General features: G+C 45.0%; 1 protein-coding gene across 1 annotated transcript; it reads left to right on the top strand.

Moving 5' to 3' along the window:
• Positions 1-191: 191 nt before the first annotated feature.
• On the top strand, positions 192-12,797 carry RTCB (RNA 2',3'-cyclic phosphate and 5'-OH ligase). Its single transcript, XM_052790370.1, has 12 exons — positions 192-395; positions 520-598; positions 1,258-1,325; positions 4,154-4,253; positions 5,525-5,681; positions 6,300-6,456; positions 7,082-7,241; positions 8,266-8,441; positions 9,036-9,224; positions 9,706-9,816; positions 10,505-10,624; positions 11,699-12,797. Exons 1-12 carry the CDS (start codon positions 303-305, stop codon positions 11,804-11,806), a joined length of 1,518 nt encoding a protein of 505 aa, XP_052646330.1. The 5' UTR covers positions 192-302; the 3' UTR covers positions 11,807-12,797.
• The last annotated feature ends 384 nt before the right edge of the window (positions 12,798-13,181 follow it).

Raw genomic sequence — 13,181 nt, 5'->3', positions numbered from 1 at the left:
GATTGAGCCTCCGACCAGCCTCGGAGGTGAAGGAAGCCACCGGCCTCCCCTCAGGCGAGGGCGCGGGGCGCCGGCTGGCTGCGGCAGCGCTCTCCTGGGCGGGACGCCAGGGGGCGCTAGCAGCCGCCAGCTCGCTGCCCCCCTCCCCCCCGCAGCACTCCGCCCCCCCCCCCCCCGGAGGAAGTTTGACCCTCGGAGGCTCCTGTCCGCCGCCCGCCGCGGTTGAGGCGGCGTGACCCTCGGCGGCCGCCGTCGGTTCCTGCCGTTGACCGGGTGAGGTGCTGACCGGGAGCGCCGCCGCCATGAGCCGCAGCTACAACGATGAGCTGCAGTACCTGGACAAGATCGATAAGAACTGCTGGCGGATCAAGAAGGGCTTCGTGCCGAACATGCATGTGCGTGAGAGGGGGTTGGGGGGCGGCCCACCCGCGGAAAAGGGGGCGGGGGGGGGGGGGGCTCGGCCCGGTGCCGGCCGCAGCCCCGGCCCGGTGCCGGCCGCCCTGACAGCTGTCCCCGCAGGTGGAGGGCGTTTTCTACGTGAACGACCCCCTGGAGAAGCTGATGTTCGAGGAGCTGCGCAACGCCTGCCGCGGCGGAGGTGTGTCCGGCGGGGGGGAGGGGGAGGGGGGGGGGGGGGGTCCGTCCTCAGACGCTCCTTGCCGTGGCCTCGAAGGCCTCACTGAGCGCCTGGGTTCAAACCACGCTGTTCCTTGGGCTCTGAAGGCACCAGGCTGTAGCAGAGACGGCGGGGACAGGCCCGGTGCGTGTCCCGGCTGGCGGGTCTGGAGAGGCAGCAAACAGGAACGAGTTCTCTCACCTTGCCAGCCACTGGGGCCCGTTGAGCATGTCCTGTGCCCAGATCGGCTGCCTTCTGTGCTCTAGAACATTCCCTGAATGCCTGCTGTTAGAGTTTGCTTTGGTGGGGGTTATAGGCCAGGCCTGTTTTTATTGTGTGGGGCTGGAGCACAGGGCTGGAGCCAGGTCTGACAGCTGGGCTGGTGGTAGCACGCTTCTGTTGTTGGCGCAGATCGCTCTGCGTTGGTACTAACACAGCAGAGGGAGGATTTTAGAATAATGCCTCATTTAATGAAACTGCAGATCATGCATAATGCTAGGTGCTTCTCACCAGATTAGAATACTTGGTGGTGGCCAACTTCTGACTTGCCAGTGTTTTGAGCAAGCTCTTTAGAAAATGCTTTATCACAATTACAAAAGTAAATTATTAGATTCTTTACATTATCTTTTTTGTTTTTTCAGGTGCAGGTGGTTTTTTGCCTGCAATGAAACAGATTGGGAATGTGGCTGCATTACCTGGCATTGTTCATGTGAGTAACTCCTGTAAAGTATTGCTCTTTTTTTCTTTCTATTTGCCAGTGATTATTGCCTTCCAAATGGAAACTCTGTTGTGAGAAGGGGTGTGGACCAAAGTTCTCTTCAGGACAGTCTGTGTGTTAGGAACCTTTTTCTGAGTAAGGAGTGCTTGCAAGGGCAGGGTATAAAACTAAGTTGTCAGAAAGGGAAGTATCCACTTACTTCATTGACTGCCTTTTGACATGAAGTTTTTTTAGCATTGTTTTATCCTGTTTCAATTTGCCTGAGCCACCTTTCCCCCACTGCTCATATTGTCTGTTGTTTTTGAGTTGTCTCTGCTGACCTGGAACGCATGGAGAAGTGAGGAGAGGCGATATTATTGTCTGTATTATTGTTGCTGCCCTAATGTTGGTAGTGAGCCTTCCCATGCACTCCTTTCCCTCGCCCCATGCGTTTTTGGAAGCAAAGCATCAGATATGATGATGCAGGAGGAAGATACTAGGCTGGGTCACTTTTCAAGAAGTGCTAAGTACACTGTGAAAATGATCTTTTTCATGTTCAATATTGCATATATTAGTAAGTAAAAAATAATAGAATTTTCTTTTTTTAATTGTTTCTCTTGGTGACTTGGCAAAAGTTTTGAATTGCTGGCTGTAATAAAAGGCAGCCCATCATGCTGTTAAAATGCCTTAGTGGTCAACCAAAAAGGGAGTCAGGTAGAATAGTAACAGCCTGTTAAAATGGGAATTTTGGCTGGTAGTTCGTAGGGGACATGTTACGATCACCTGTCTATTCAAATCTTTACCTTTTATTTCCAAACCAAGAGAGTTCGTGGTGATGGCAAGGGGAGGCAGAAGCAGCACATAATCCCACTGAAAAGTACTGTTCTTTTTAATGTATGGTAACAGTTCAACACACATTGAAAAGTTCCAATTTCTGATAGTTTTCTGGGCGTTTGAGGCTTTTGTTTGTTTGTTTGCTTAAATAGATGTGGAGTGCTGTTTGTGATGTCCTAATCTAAACTTGCCAGGCTGGACACACTTTGGACTTGTGGAGCTCTGTAGAAGCATGCTCTTACTTTCTTTAATTAGTAGTAATATGAAAAGGTTCAATAAAAAGAACTCTTTCATAAATTAAAATGACACAGCTCCTATCTCTAGCCATATTCAGTCCATGTTTTGCCCGTTACTTCTCTCAATTACTATCCTTGTCTCGAATTCCTCATGTTCCTTGGTTTCGGCACCAAAAAGACTGTGGTAGGTTGACCCTGGCTGGACACCAGGTGCCCACCAAAGCTGCTCTATCCCCCCCACCCCCCAGCAGGACAGGGGAGAGAAAATATAACAAAGGGCTCATGCCCTTTATCATGTCAAGATAAGGACAGGGAGAGATCACTCAACCGATTACCATCACGGGCAAAACAGACTCGACTTAGGGGAAATTAACTTAATATATTGCCAATCAACCAGAGCAGGGTAATGAGAAATAAAACCAAATCTTAAAACACCTTCCCCCCACCCCTCCCTTCTTCCCAGGCACAGCTTCACTCCCAAATTCTCTACCTAACCCTCCCAGCGGCGCAGGGGGACAGGGAATGGGGGTTACGATCAGTTCATCACACGTTGTCTCTGCCGCTTCATCCTTTTCAGGGGCAGGACTCCTCACACTCTTCCCCTGCTCCAGCGTGGGCTTCCCACGGGGTCACAGCCTCCTTCAGGCATCCCCCTACTCTGGCGTGTGGTCCTCCACGGGCTGCAGGGGGATATTTGCTCTGGCGTCGACCTCCCTGGGCTGCAGGGGGACAGCCTGCCTCACCATGGTCTTCCCCACGGGCTGCAGGGGAATCTCTGCTCTGGCGCCTGGAGCACCTCCTCCCCCTCCTTCTTCACTGACCTTGGTGTCTGCAGGGTTGTTTCTCTTACATGTTCTCACTCCTCTCTCCGGCTGCCGTATCTGTGCCTGCCGCAACTTTTTTTTCCCGTCTTAAATATGTTATCCCAGGGGCTCTACCACCATCGCTGATGGGCTCGCCCTTGGCCAGCAGCGGGTCCGTCTTGGAGCCGGCTGGCATTGGCTGTATTGGACATAGGGGAAGCTTCTAGCAACTTCTTACAGAAGCCACCCCTGTAACCCCACCCCCCCCCCCCCCCCGCTACCAAAAGCTTGCCACACAAACCCAATACACTATCTTATCAGGATATCATCCTAAAAGGATGACTTTTTCCTGCCTACAGGGTGCAGTATTTGGTCAGTGTTCAATGACACAGCTAAGAAGAGAAATTGCTGACTGTTTTATGATTCCACTCCATAGCACTGAACTCTTCCCTTGTTACATTTACAGTATTTAAATATTGCAGATGTCCCTAGATGGAACTTGGTAAAGACAAACTGATCTTCACTCTTGTGTTTCTGCTTTATGCTACTCATAAGCTATTGCCTACCTAAGTTTTGAATGCAAGGACTCTTGAGTCCAAGAAAAAGCTAGGTTAGAATTCAGTTTGAGATCACAATTCCTACAGTTAGATGTTTCAGCTTCTCTTAAGTTTTCTTGAGATCTGGTCAATGGAGCCTAGGGGGCTTCTCAGCTGACTAGCCACTGGGTGTTTGCTTCAGGGTGAGATCTGCTCTCTGCTTTCTTTGACTGTCTCTGCCATAACTGCAGGAGTTTAGATACTTACCTGAACTGATGTGTTTACTCCGTCTTCATCTGAACATCCAGTCTCTTTTTGGTATATTTGTTTGCAAATGTGACAACCACTGCCACAAGGCAAAGCATAACCAAGGTGACTCTGTGCAGCATAGAGTTTCATAAAACTTTAAAATTTCCTTCATTCTCTTTCAGAGATCAATAGGCCTTCCAGATGTCCATTCTGGCTATGGGTTTGCCATTGGCAACATGGCCGCCTTTGATATGAATGATCCTGAAGCAGTGGTTTCACCAGGTAAGGATACACTGACTTAACCTGCACTGAGAAGTATCTGGGATTTCAAAATACTTTTTGAAATGGCAGGTCATTACAGTACTTTATATGCAGAACCAAAGCAAAAAATACTTGAATTGTAGGGAGTTAAAAGGTGCTTAATTCATGCACTCAGAACCGTTACTCTTTATGGAGCAGGTGGTTACACTGAAAACATCTAAACAGTCCAGAGAGAATTGCCCTTGTGTTTTTGGCTTGGGCTTGTGATACCTCCTAGTTTTGAAGGGAGAGCACAAGACTTTGAACTTGGGTTTTGCCAGGTTGGTAAAGAACTGACGCTTTTCTTTGAACAATGTTTGAAAACATCTTTTGAGAATATTTCTACACTTTATTAAAAATGTGACCTTAAAATATGTCTGTCTTTTTAATAAGCACCTGGGTCTTTAATTACTGATGGTCTGGAGATGCTTTTGTGGTTGTCATGAAACATGATGTTCGTGTTTCAGGTTTGCTTGAGGCAGTTCTGGTGTTCCTGATTGACTCAAACCCAAGATCTCTTAGTCTGGTATCCCCCCTGTGACACTAGTTAATACGAGAACATTCATAGGAAAGATGGCATGATTGATCTTTCACATTTGGCCTTGCCCTGCAGTATTTATTTTTATTGAATAGTAAGAGTTAAGCAAAACACTAAGAACTGAAGTTTAATGTTCCTTGTAAGTATTTATCACTTATTATAACTAGTTATTATTTATTCCCGTGAAGTTTCAAAAATGACCTGCTTTCAGGGACTTGCTTTCGAGAACATCTTACACCAGGGAGCCATGCTAAGATCCGTCACTTTTCTTCTGACTGTAGGCAGAAGAACAGGAACATCCTCTCTACTTTCTGTGGGCAGTATATGTTATAGTTGTGTCTCCTTCTCTTTGTCTACTTGCTGGAGCAACTTTGTAAACAGAGACCTCTGTAGGCAATTGTACATCTATGTCTGTAGAGCATGTGCTTGAGACTGAAAAACTGTTTGGGGTTTTTTTTTAGAGTTTTCAAGTTTTTCTCTGCAAGACTACATTTTTAGCTGTCTTGAAATCTGAGGCTTCGTGTAAATCTATTAAAATGAAGCTTAATGCAGTTCTGCTTTTTCCCCAGTATTGTGTCAGAAAGAAGGTGTAAGATCACAGGAGTCAGTATGTAGTCCCTGTCAGCAGGGACACTGATTTAAGATGAATATTCAGCAAGTGCTCACCATCAACACACTTTCTTTAATAACTCCATGGCTTTTTCTACACTTGTAGGTGGTGTCGGATTTGACATCAACTGTGGTGTCCGCTTACTACGTACAAATTTGGATGAAAGTGATGTGCAGCCTGTGAAGGAGCAGCTCGCCCAGGCTATGTTTGACCACATTCCTGTTGGTGTCGGCTCCAAAGGTGTCATCCCCATGAATGCCAAGTAAGAGAATGACTTTGTGCGCACATCACTAGAGGGGACATCTCTCCTGTTTATTTTGATGAAAGATTCATCAGTGGGAGAACTTAAGAAGGAAAAAGTAATTCTAAACCTCTTTCCATTCTTTCTGCATATGTGCTTCACCAGGAGGTCTGGCATAATCATCAGTACACAAAGTCAGCTGTTTCTTCCCCCATTTAAAATGCCGAAATAACTGAAAGTTCTTGAAAGGTCCTCATTTCTTCTGACAGAAAACCTCCATGAATGTAAAGGTTTTTTTTTTAAAGGGATGTGAGAGAAAATAGGATATTCCACACACAACAAAGAGGAAAAAGTAATGACCTATCTAAAGTTAATACATTTGTAGAGCTTGATTTTCAGGAAGTATTAAGAAGTTGGAATTCTTGTTAGGGGAGTTGGGCGCTGAACATAAAATCATAGAATAGTTTAGGTTGGATGGGATCTCTTGAAGTCATCTCATCCAACTCCTTGCACAAAGGAGGGCTAACTCTGAAGGTAGGTCCAACACCAAAGTTACATCAGGTTGCTGAGGGCCATATCCAGTGGAGTTTTGAGCATATCCAAGGATAACCACCTTATGTAGGTGTTTGATAATTGCAGGGATTTGGAAGAGGCACTAGAGATGGGTGTGGACTGGTCTCTCCGGGAAGGCTATGCCTGGGCAGAGGACAAGGAGCACTGTGAGGAATATGGAAGAATGCTTCAGGCTGACCCCAACAAGGTTTCTTCAAGAGCAAAGAAGAGGGGCCTGCCGCAGGTAACGTTATGTTTCAGGAGGGCTGTGAGTGCTCCCAGGGTTCAAATATAAAGGTTAGCAAGTCGTTCTCTAATTTTGTGTCTTTTCTTGAAACTCTGCCTAGCATTTCTGGGCAGGGAGAAAGGTGAGATGGTGGGGCTGTTTCTGAATAATTCTTGACAGACCTGTAGTGGAGGGAAACAATACTGGGCCTGCCCAAGGTCCCCGGGGCCATCAGTTTTTCCTCAGTTAACAGCTGGTACTGGAATTCATGTCTGGTGGCATTTCCCCATCCAGATGTAGTTTTGTTTTTAAGAGACAGGCAGCTTATCCTGCAACTTTTCTCCTTGTTTGCTCAGTAAGTTAATAGCAGCACAGTCTGTAGATCCTGGTCCTTTTGTATAATCGCAGTCTTGTTCCAACAGTAAAAACAGTTATAAATCTGAACAAAGGGGACAGTGATGATGCTACTATGTTCTACTTCCTTTCAGTTTATATGCGGATTTTTTTTTTCCTGGAAAAACTTCTCTAAAACCAAAACCTAGCTGTAGCAATTTGCCCTATTGCCCATATTCTCATAGCTCTCCTCTGTGCTCCAAGAGGCTGCTTTACTAGCACTGTCTGATCAGTGTGTTGTGATTGGCAGCTGGGGACCCTGGGAGCGGGAAATCATTACGCCGAGATCCAGGTTGTGGATGACATTTACAACGAATATGCTGCCAGGAAGATGGGCATCGACCACAAAGGGCAGGTGTGCGTGATGATCCACAGTGGCAGCAGAGGTCTGGGCCACCAGGTTGCCACAGGTACGATCTGACTGTCGTAGGTACCTGGAGTGAAGCAAACTCCTCAGTATGGTCTTGTCATCGACAGTAAATTGCAGCACGAAATAGCATTTCGTACAGTGTAATTGCTGAGTCTGTTCTGAGTTGCCTTGACAGGGCTTGCCTTGAATTTTGTCTGCTTGATCTTGCATGTGTTTTCAAGCCTTTTAGCAATGATAAGTTTAAAACCAATGTGTTAATTGTCTTCGGTCATGCAGAGTATTGATCTTGCTATTATGTGTCCATGCGATGATAGGATAAGAGATGGCAGACTCATGCTGGAACATGGGAAATTCCAATTAGATACTAGAATTTTTATTTATTTTTTTAACCATTAAAGTGGTCAAATGCTGGAACAGGTTGCTTAGAGAGGTTGTAGAACCAGCATCCTTGGAGGTACTGAAAACTTGACTGAATAAGACCCTGAGCAACCTGATCTAGCTGGAGCTGCTTTGAGCAAGTGACAGGACTACACAACTTCCAGAATTCCCTTCCAAACTAAATTGTTCTATAATGAAGAGAGTATGGAGATTTTCACTGAATCCTCTGTCTGGTTGAGGGGCTGTCTTGATACGTATTTGCTTAGGACAGTGAGTCCATAATCTCTGGTGTAACAGAGGCAGGCATTTCCGCAGCAGAAAAAGAAAGACTAAATTCTTGGGTCACAAAAAAGTGTTGCGTCTGCGTTTATTGTTTTGAACCCAAATGAAGTGCTCACATTATTAGAATTTATCACTAGATTGAACCGCTTTTTTCAAAGCGGAGAATTCTTTCTGGTACACCTGAGCCTCTCAACTTTTGTTTCTAAATACAGTCTTGGGGAATGCTGTTCGCAAACAATTGATGATGTTCTGCCACAGATTTGCTTTTGCATTTGAGAAGCCATAGGTTTGACCATCGGGCAGATGTGTTCAGTTTTAGAATATAAATTATAGACAGCCATGTTAATCTCACACATTGAAACAAAATTAAGAAGTCACTTAGTCTTACTGTGTTTATTTCCCAGATGCGTTGGTGGCTATGGAAAAAGCTATGAAGCGGGACAAAATCATAGTGAATGATCGCCAGCTGGCGTGTGCCAGGATTGCCTCCACAGAGGGACAGGATTACTTGAAGGGAATGGCAGCTGCTGGAAACTATGCATGGGTCAACCGCTCTTCTATGACTTTTCTAACAAGACAGGTAGGGGCAGAGTTGTCTCTGATGCAAATGTTATGGTACAAATCTCCTGCTTTATCCCAGACATACGGAAAACGCAGTAGCTGCAGTATTTAAAGTAATTTTCTTTTTTGTGCTTTTTTAACTGTGTTTTCTGGAGAGACTTACACAAAGCTGCAGTCATGGCAATCCATCCAAAACCTCTCAGCATCACTGGATTGTATTTGCAGAAGCCACTTAGACAATATTTTTGAAAATGCCTCAAACTGGAAGAGGATACAAGAAAATTGTTTTTACACTGCTGAAGCCATCTTTTCGGAGTTGCAAGAATTTGTCTAGCTGATATCTGATTGAATTCCAGTATTAAAACTGCCAGTGGGCAGATAAACAATCTAGACAGTCCAGTTCTGTCACACTTAGCACTGTTGTATTCAATTCTGTTGTGGCTGAATTTGACTGAAGTTTCTTACCTGCCTTGCCAGGTGGTCATTGACTTATCAGTGAGAAACACTTTCAAGCGGATTTGTTGCTTTTGATTCCTAAAAAGACTGTAAATCTTCCACATGTACACAGCAATTTTCTTCTTGTATTTCAAGTCCTGGTTTGCTTTCTTTTTAGGCCTTTGCCAAAGTCTTCAACACAACCCCAGATGACCTCGATATGCATGTTATCTATGATGTGTCTCACAACATTGCCAAAGTGGAGCAACATGTAGTGGATGGAAAGGAGCGGACTCTGCTGGTGCACAGAAAAGGATCAACCAGGGCCTTCCCTCCTCACCATCCTCTTATTGCTGTCGATTATCAAGTAAGTTTAGTTGTGGGAGAAGGAAATCAGAAGAGAATTCTGGATTAATGAGACAGTTTTAGGGTCCTTAACAGAGATCCAAATGCTGTGAGTTCCCTTTTTGAGCTAAAAGCGCTAGAACCCTAGTGGGGTTGTTCTGCTTGTCTGTGTGTTAGATCTTTGGGGCACTGAGCTCCCTCTTCTGCTCCACACCCACAATGGTTGGAAGATCACGAAGGGAAAGAAGCGCTTCATACCTAGGGCAGGCTTCAGTGATATGCCTTGTCTCTCTGTTGGACACAAGTCTCTAGATCTGCTGCTCTGCATCTTTCAGTGCAGTTAGTTCTCCAGAATCCTTGATACCAGGCACCCAAGGCAAGCAGGGATGCTCTGAGGGAATGTGAACCTGCCCTCCTTTTCTGGAGATAAGGTTCCTCTCAGACTTTTATTAAGAATGAGGTTTTTAGGCTTTTTCTTGTGAATTAATACTTTGCACCCACAGCTGACTGGACAGCCTGTTTTGATTGGCGGGACTATGGGCACCTGTAGCTATGTTCTTACTGGCACAGAGCAAGGCATGACCGAGACCTTTGGAACTACTTGCCATGGAGCTGTAAGTCAAAAAGTTATTTCAGGAAGGGATTGGAATGGGACTGTCATCCAGAGAACAGGGTTGTTCAAGGTGTGATTCATTTTTTGGTCATACAAGTAGAGAGTAGCCTTGCTACAGTAATCCTAGCCCAGAAGGACTGCAGGCTAGAAGTCCTCTTTGCCCCTTACTGAGTAGTTTTGACTACTGCTGCAGAAAATTTAGAGGCTGCTGCTTTATACAAGGCAAATGTTAGGATGAAGATGTGGAGAATGAGCTCCTTTTACCAAATTCTGGTATCTGAGTTAACAAGAAGGATTAACTGTGCTGAGGCTGTCCATACAAAACTCCTCAGTAGTTAGAAGAAGGTATTTCCTCCCCTGTTATTTACGGTGTGAGACAGGATGATTGAGGAAGATAAATAGCTTCCAGTATCCTGAACACTGTCTGACAGTGGTTTGCATAAAAAGACACTTGCAGACAAGCATGTTATTGCACACATGGAACTTTCCTAGCCGTTGTACGAGATGTGGGATTTTGCAGGAGCCCATCACCTAAGTCTAAATTCATTTCCCATTTTGTGGCTTGTTGTGGTCTGTGCTCACAGCCATTCGGTGTTTACTTATAATGTAATAATGTTTTTCATTAATAAGAAAGAGTTCTGTTTTTCCAAAACACTACAAAAAATAGAACTAACAAAACTGCTGTCTAGGGTCGTGCACTGTCTCGAGCCAAATCTCGACGTAACTTGGACTTCCAGGATGTATTGGACAAGCTGGCTGACATGGGCATTGCCATCCGTGTTGCTTCTCCCAAACTGGTCATGGAAGAAGTGAGTTTAATACTTTGTTATCTGAGAGGGAAAAGGGAGTCTTGCTCCTTGGCTGAATGACCCTCCCTGACTTGATTCTTCGCAGTGCTAAGTGATCCCTCGTACTCTAAATATACAGCTTGTGTGATTCCCAATAGAGCTATCCAGTTTTTTGGAAAATAATGTGAAGTCTTCCCTGTCCCTAAAATCCTGCTGAAAGGGGAGATGCCTGTTTTGACAGGTTTTGGGGGGTGTGGTTTTTTTCCTCTTCTGCCTAGCAATAGGGATAATTACTATTAACCTTGAGAAGTCTTTGTGTGAGCATCACAAAAGTAGTTACATTTTATGGATTCTCTTCTTGAATGATGTTCTCCCAGCTTTAAACTTACTTTACACTGCAGCTGTCATGTAGATTATTAGCAGTGTATGACAGCTTCGCCCCTTTTAAGATGAATTCCTCTATTTGCTCAAGAAGAAGAGAACTCTGAATGGCTAGAAAACTTTGAATATTAGGACTCCCAGTTCCTCTGCATTAACATGATAGAATATCTTTTCTGTTCCCAACCTCACTCATAGAAGCGTGTTGATCATTTGGAGCTATGCTGTTATGGGTGTTGGTGTTGTACAAACATGTTGATCGCATTAAAATCTCTATTTAAGAGCAGCTTCCTTGTCAGAATGCTGGAGGGGGAAGCTCTAGAGTTCAACCCTGATTCCTGTCACTAAGGGGCAGTAAAGATAAATCTTAAAGGCTATCTGTAAGGAGGAAGTTAGAGTGACTTCCTGCCAGGTAATGAAGCTTGACATTCTCACATGGACTGGACTATTTGAGAATATAGGGAAAACTGAACCAAAATAGCTAGTATTTTATCTGAAGTGTGGTGAAAGCTTATTTGGAAAGCTAAGTGTCTTATACATTTCTTAGATATGTAAGGTGGCCAGATTCTCAATGTGTTCACCCACTTCTACACCCTCAATTCATATGATTCTATTTTCACAAAGAGAAAAGGGGGTATCAAAAGCCTATATCTAACTTCCTGTGACTTCAGGTTGTTTATAGTTTTGTCATCTTTTTCTTCTCTCTCCCCACTCCAGGCACCAGAGTCTTATAAGAACGTGACAGATGTAGTTAACACCTGCCATGCAGCTGGCATCAGCAAGAAAGCCATTAAACTGAGACCTATTGCTGTTATAAAAGGCTAGGAACTGATGAGGCAGCAGAAACGCACCGACATCTCCAGGCCTTAAACAAAACTGACTAGAACCATCATCTTCCCACACCTCTTGGACTCTGTAGGATGCTCAGATATCACATCCTTGTTCTGGAAACACAGCAGTTGAGCATACCCCTACTTTTAACCACTCCTAGGCATAATTAATGCCCCCCCTGTCCTTGTTCTATGGTGTTCTTTTCTTGTGAGGAAAGGGCAAAGAAATAAGTAAGTCTTGGTTTTTATATGCAGTCCCTCCCTCGTTTGCCTGATGATTCCACAGGCAGGACTTCAGACTTGCCTGAGTTGTCACTAATTGCTGTGCTGCAAGACCACCTTCATCAGCGAAGATGGCGTATGAACCAGGCCTGCTGTCTCCACACCTGAGTGCCTGGAACTCTTTCTGCATATAGAAGTACTCTGATAGGGTATAGTGCTTCTGGGCAGGGAGAGGTTGCTCCGTTTGCAGATACCTTTATGCGTAGTCTATATTGTTGCATGTTTTGTGGCAATTGGGTAAGAAATCTGGAGTTGGGAGTGGTCTCTTGCTTGGGTTGAGAGGGAGTAGCTAGGCTTGAGGCACAGTCCTCCCCTCTTCCCCACACTCTCTCATTTAACACAGCAGCTGGTGTACTTGGCTCAGTACAAGTAGGTGTTTCACAGTCTTCTGGAAATGCTGGTAGGACTGAGTATGTTGCTTTGAGGGGATTTGTTTGCCCAGTAAAAGTTGTGACTTAACAACTTATAGATGTGCTAATCCAACATTTTGCAAAGTCCTAAGCATGTAAAAGTTGGATTGGATAATATTGCTCGCTGTGTCCTGCAGCTCTGATTGAAGTGAGTCCAATTGCAGGGCCAGGCCCAGTATGATGTGACTTCTGATGTTTCTTCTACATTCATTAACCAAGACTGGAGAGGAAGCTGAGCATCCCCACTAGATCATTTTGGGGATTACAAATAAAATGGGAAGATGGGCACTGCAATGTGTCTGTGTCATGTTTATTCTATGGCTAAAATGTCTGTTGTCCACTTTTAAGTACGTAGGTGAGCTTGAAACCCATCACATTTTGTGACTTCAGCTGATGGATCTTGCAAAGAAATGTGCAGATGGCAGAATTTCTTGCAGGAGACGAGAAGGGCAATGCAGTGCTCTTTCTTTGTCATAACCAAGTTAAGAGTGTGATAGCCACGATTTGTCTTTCTCAGGGCCTGCTGGGTCTGCCTCCCTGGATAGGGAGTGGAGCTTGCCTGTAAGCCTGTATGCAGACACAAGGGGGCAGCTGGAGGAAAATAAAACCTCAAAAGCAAGAGTGGAGCCCTGCCAGGGACTCATGTAAAAGGTGCAGACAGTGATTGATGGACTCGAG

This window comes from Harpia harpyja, chromosome 6 (assembly GCF_026419915.1).
Source record: "Harpia harpyja isolate bHarHar1 chromosome 6, bHarHar1 primary haplotype, whole genome shotgun sequence".
Classification (NCBI taxonomy): domain Eukaryota; kingdom Metazoa; phylum Chordata; class Aves; order Accipitriformes; family Accipitridae; genus Harpia; species Harpia harpyja.
Note: the sequence above shows the minus strand (reverse complement) of the source record. Positions and strands in the feature narration are given on the sequence as shown.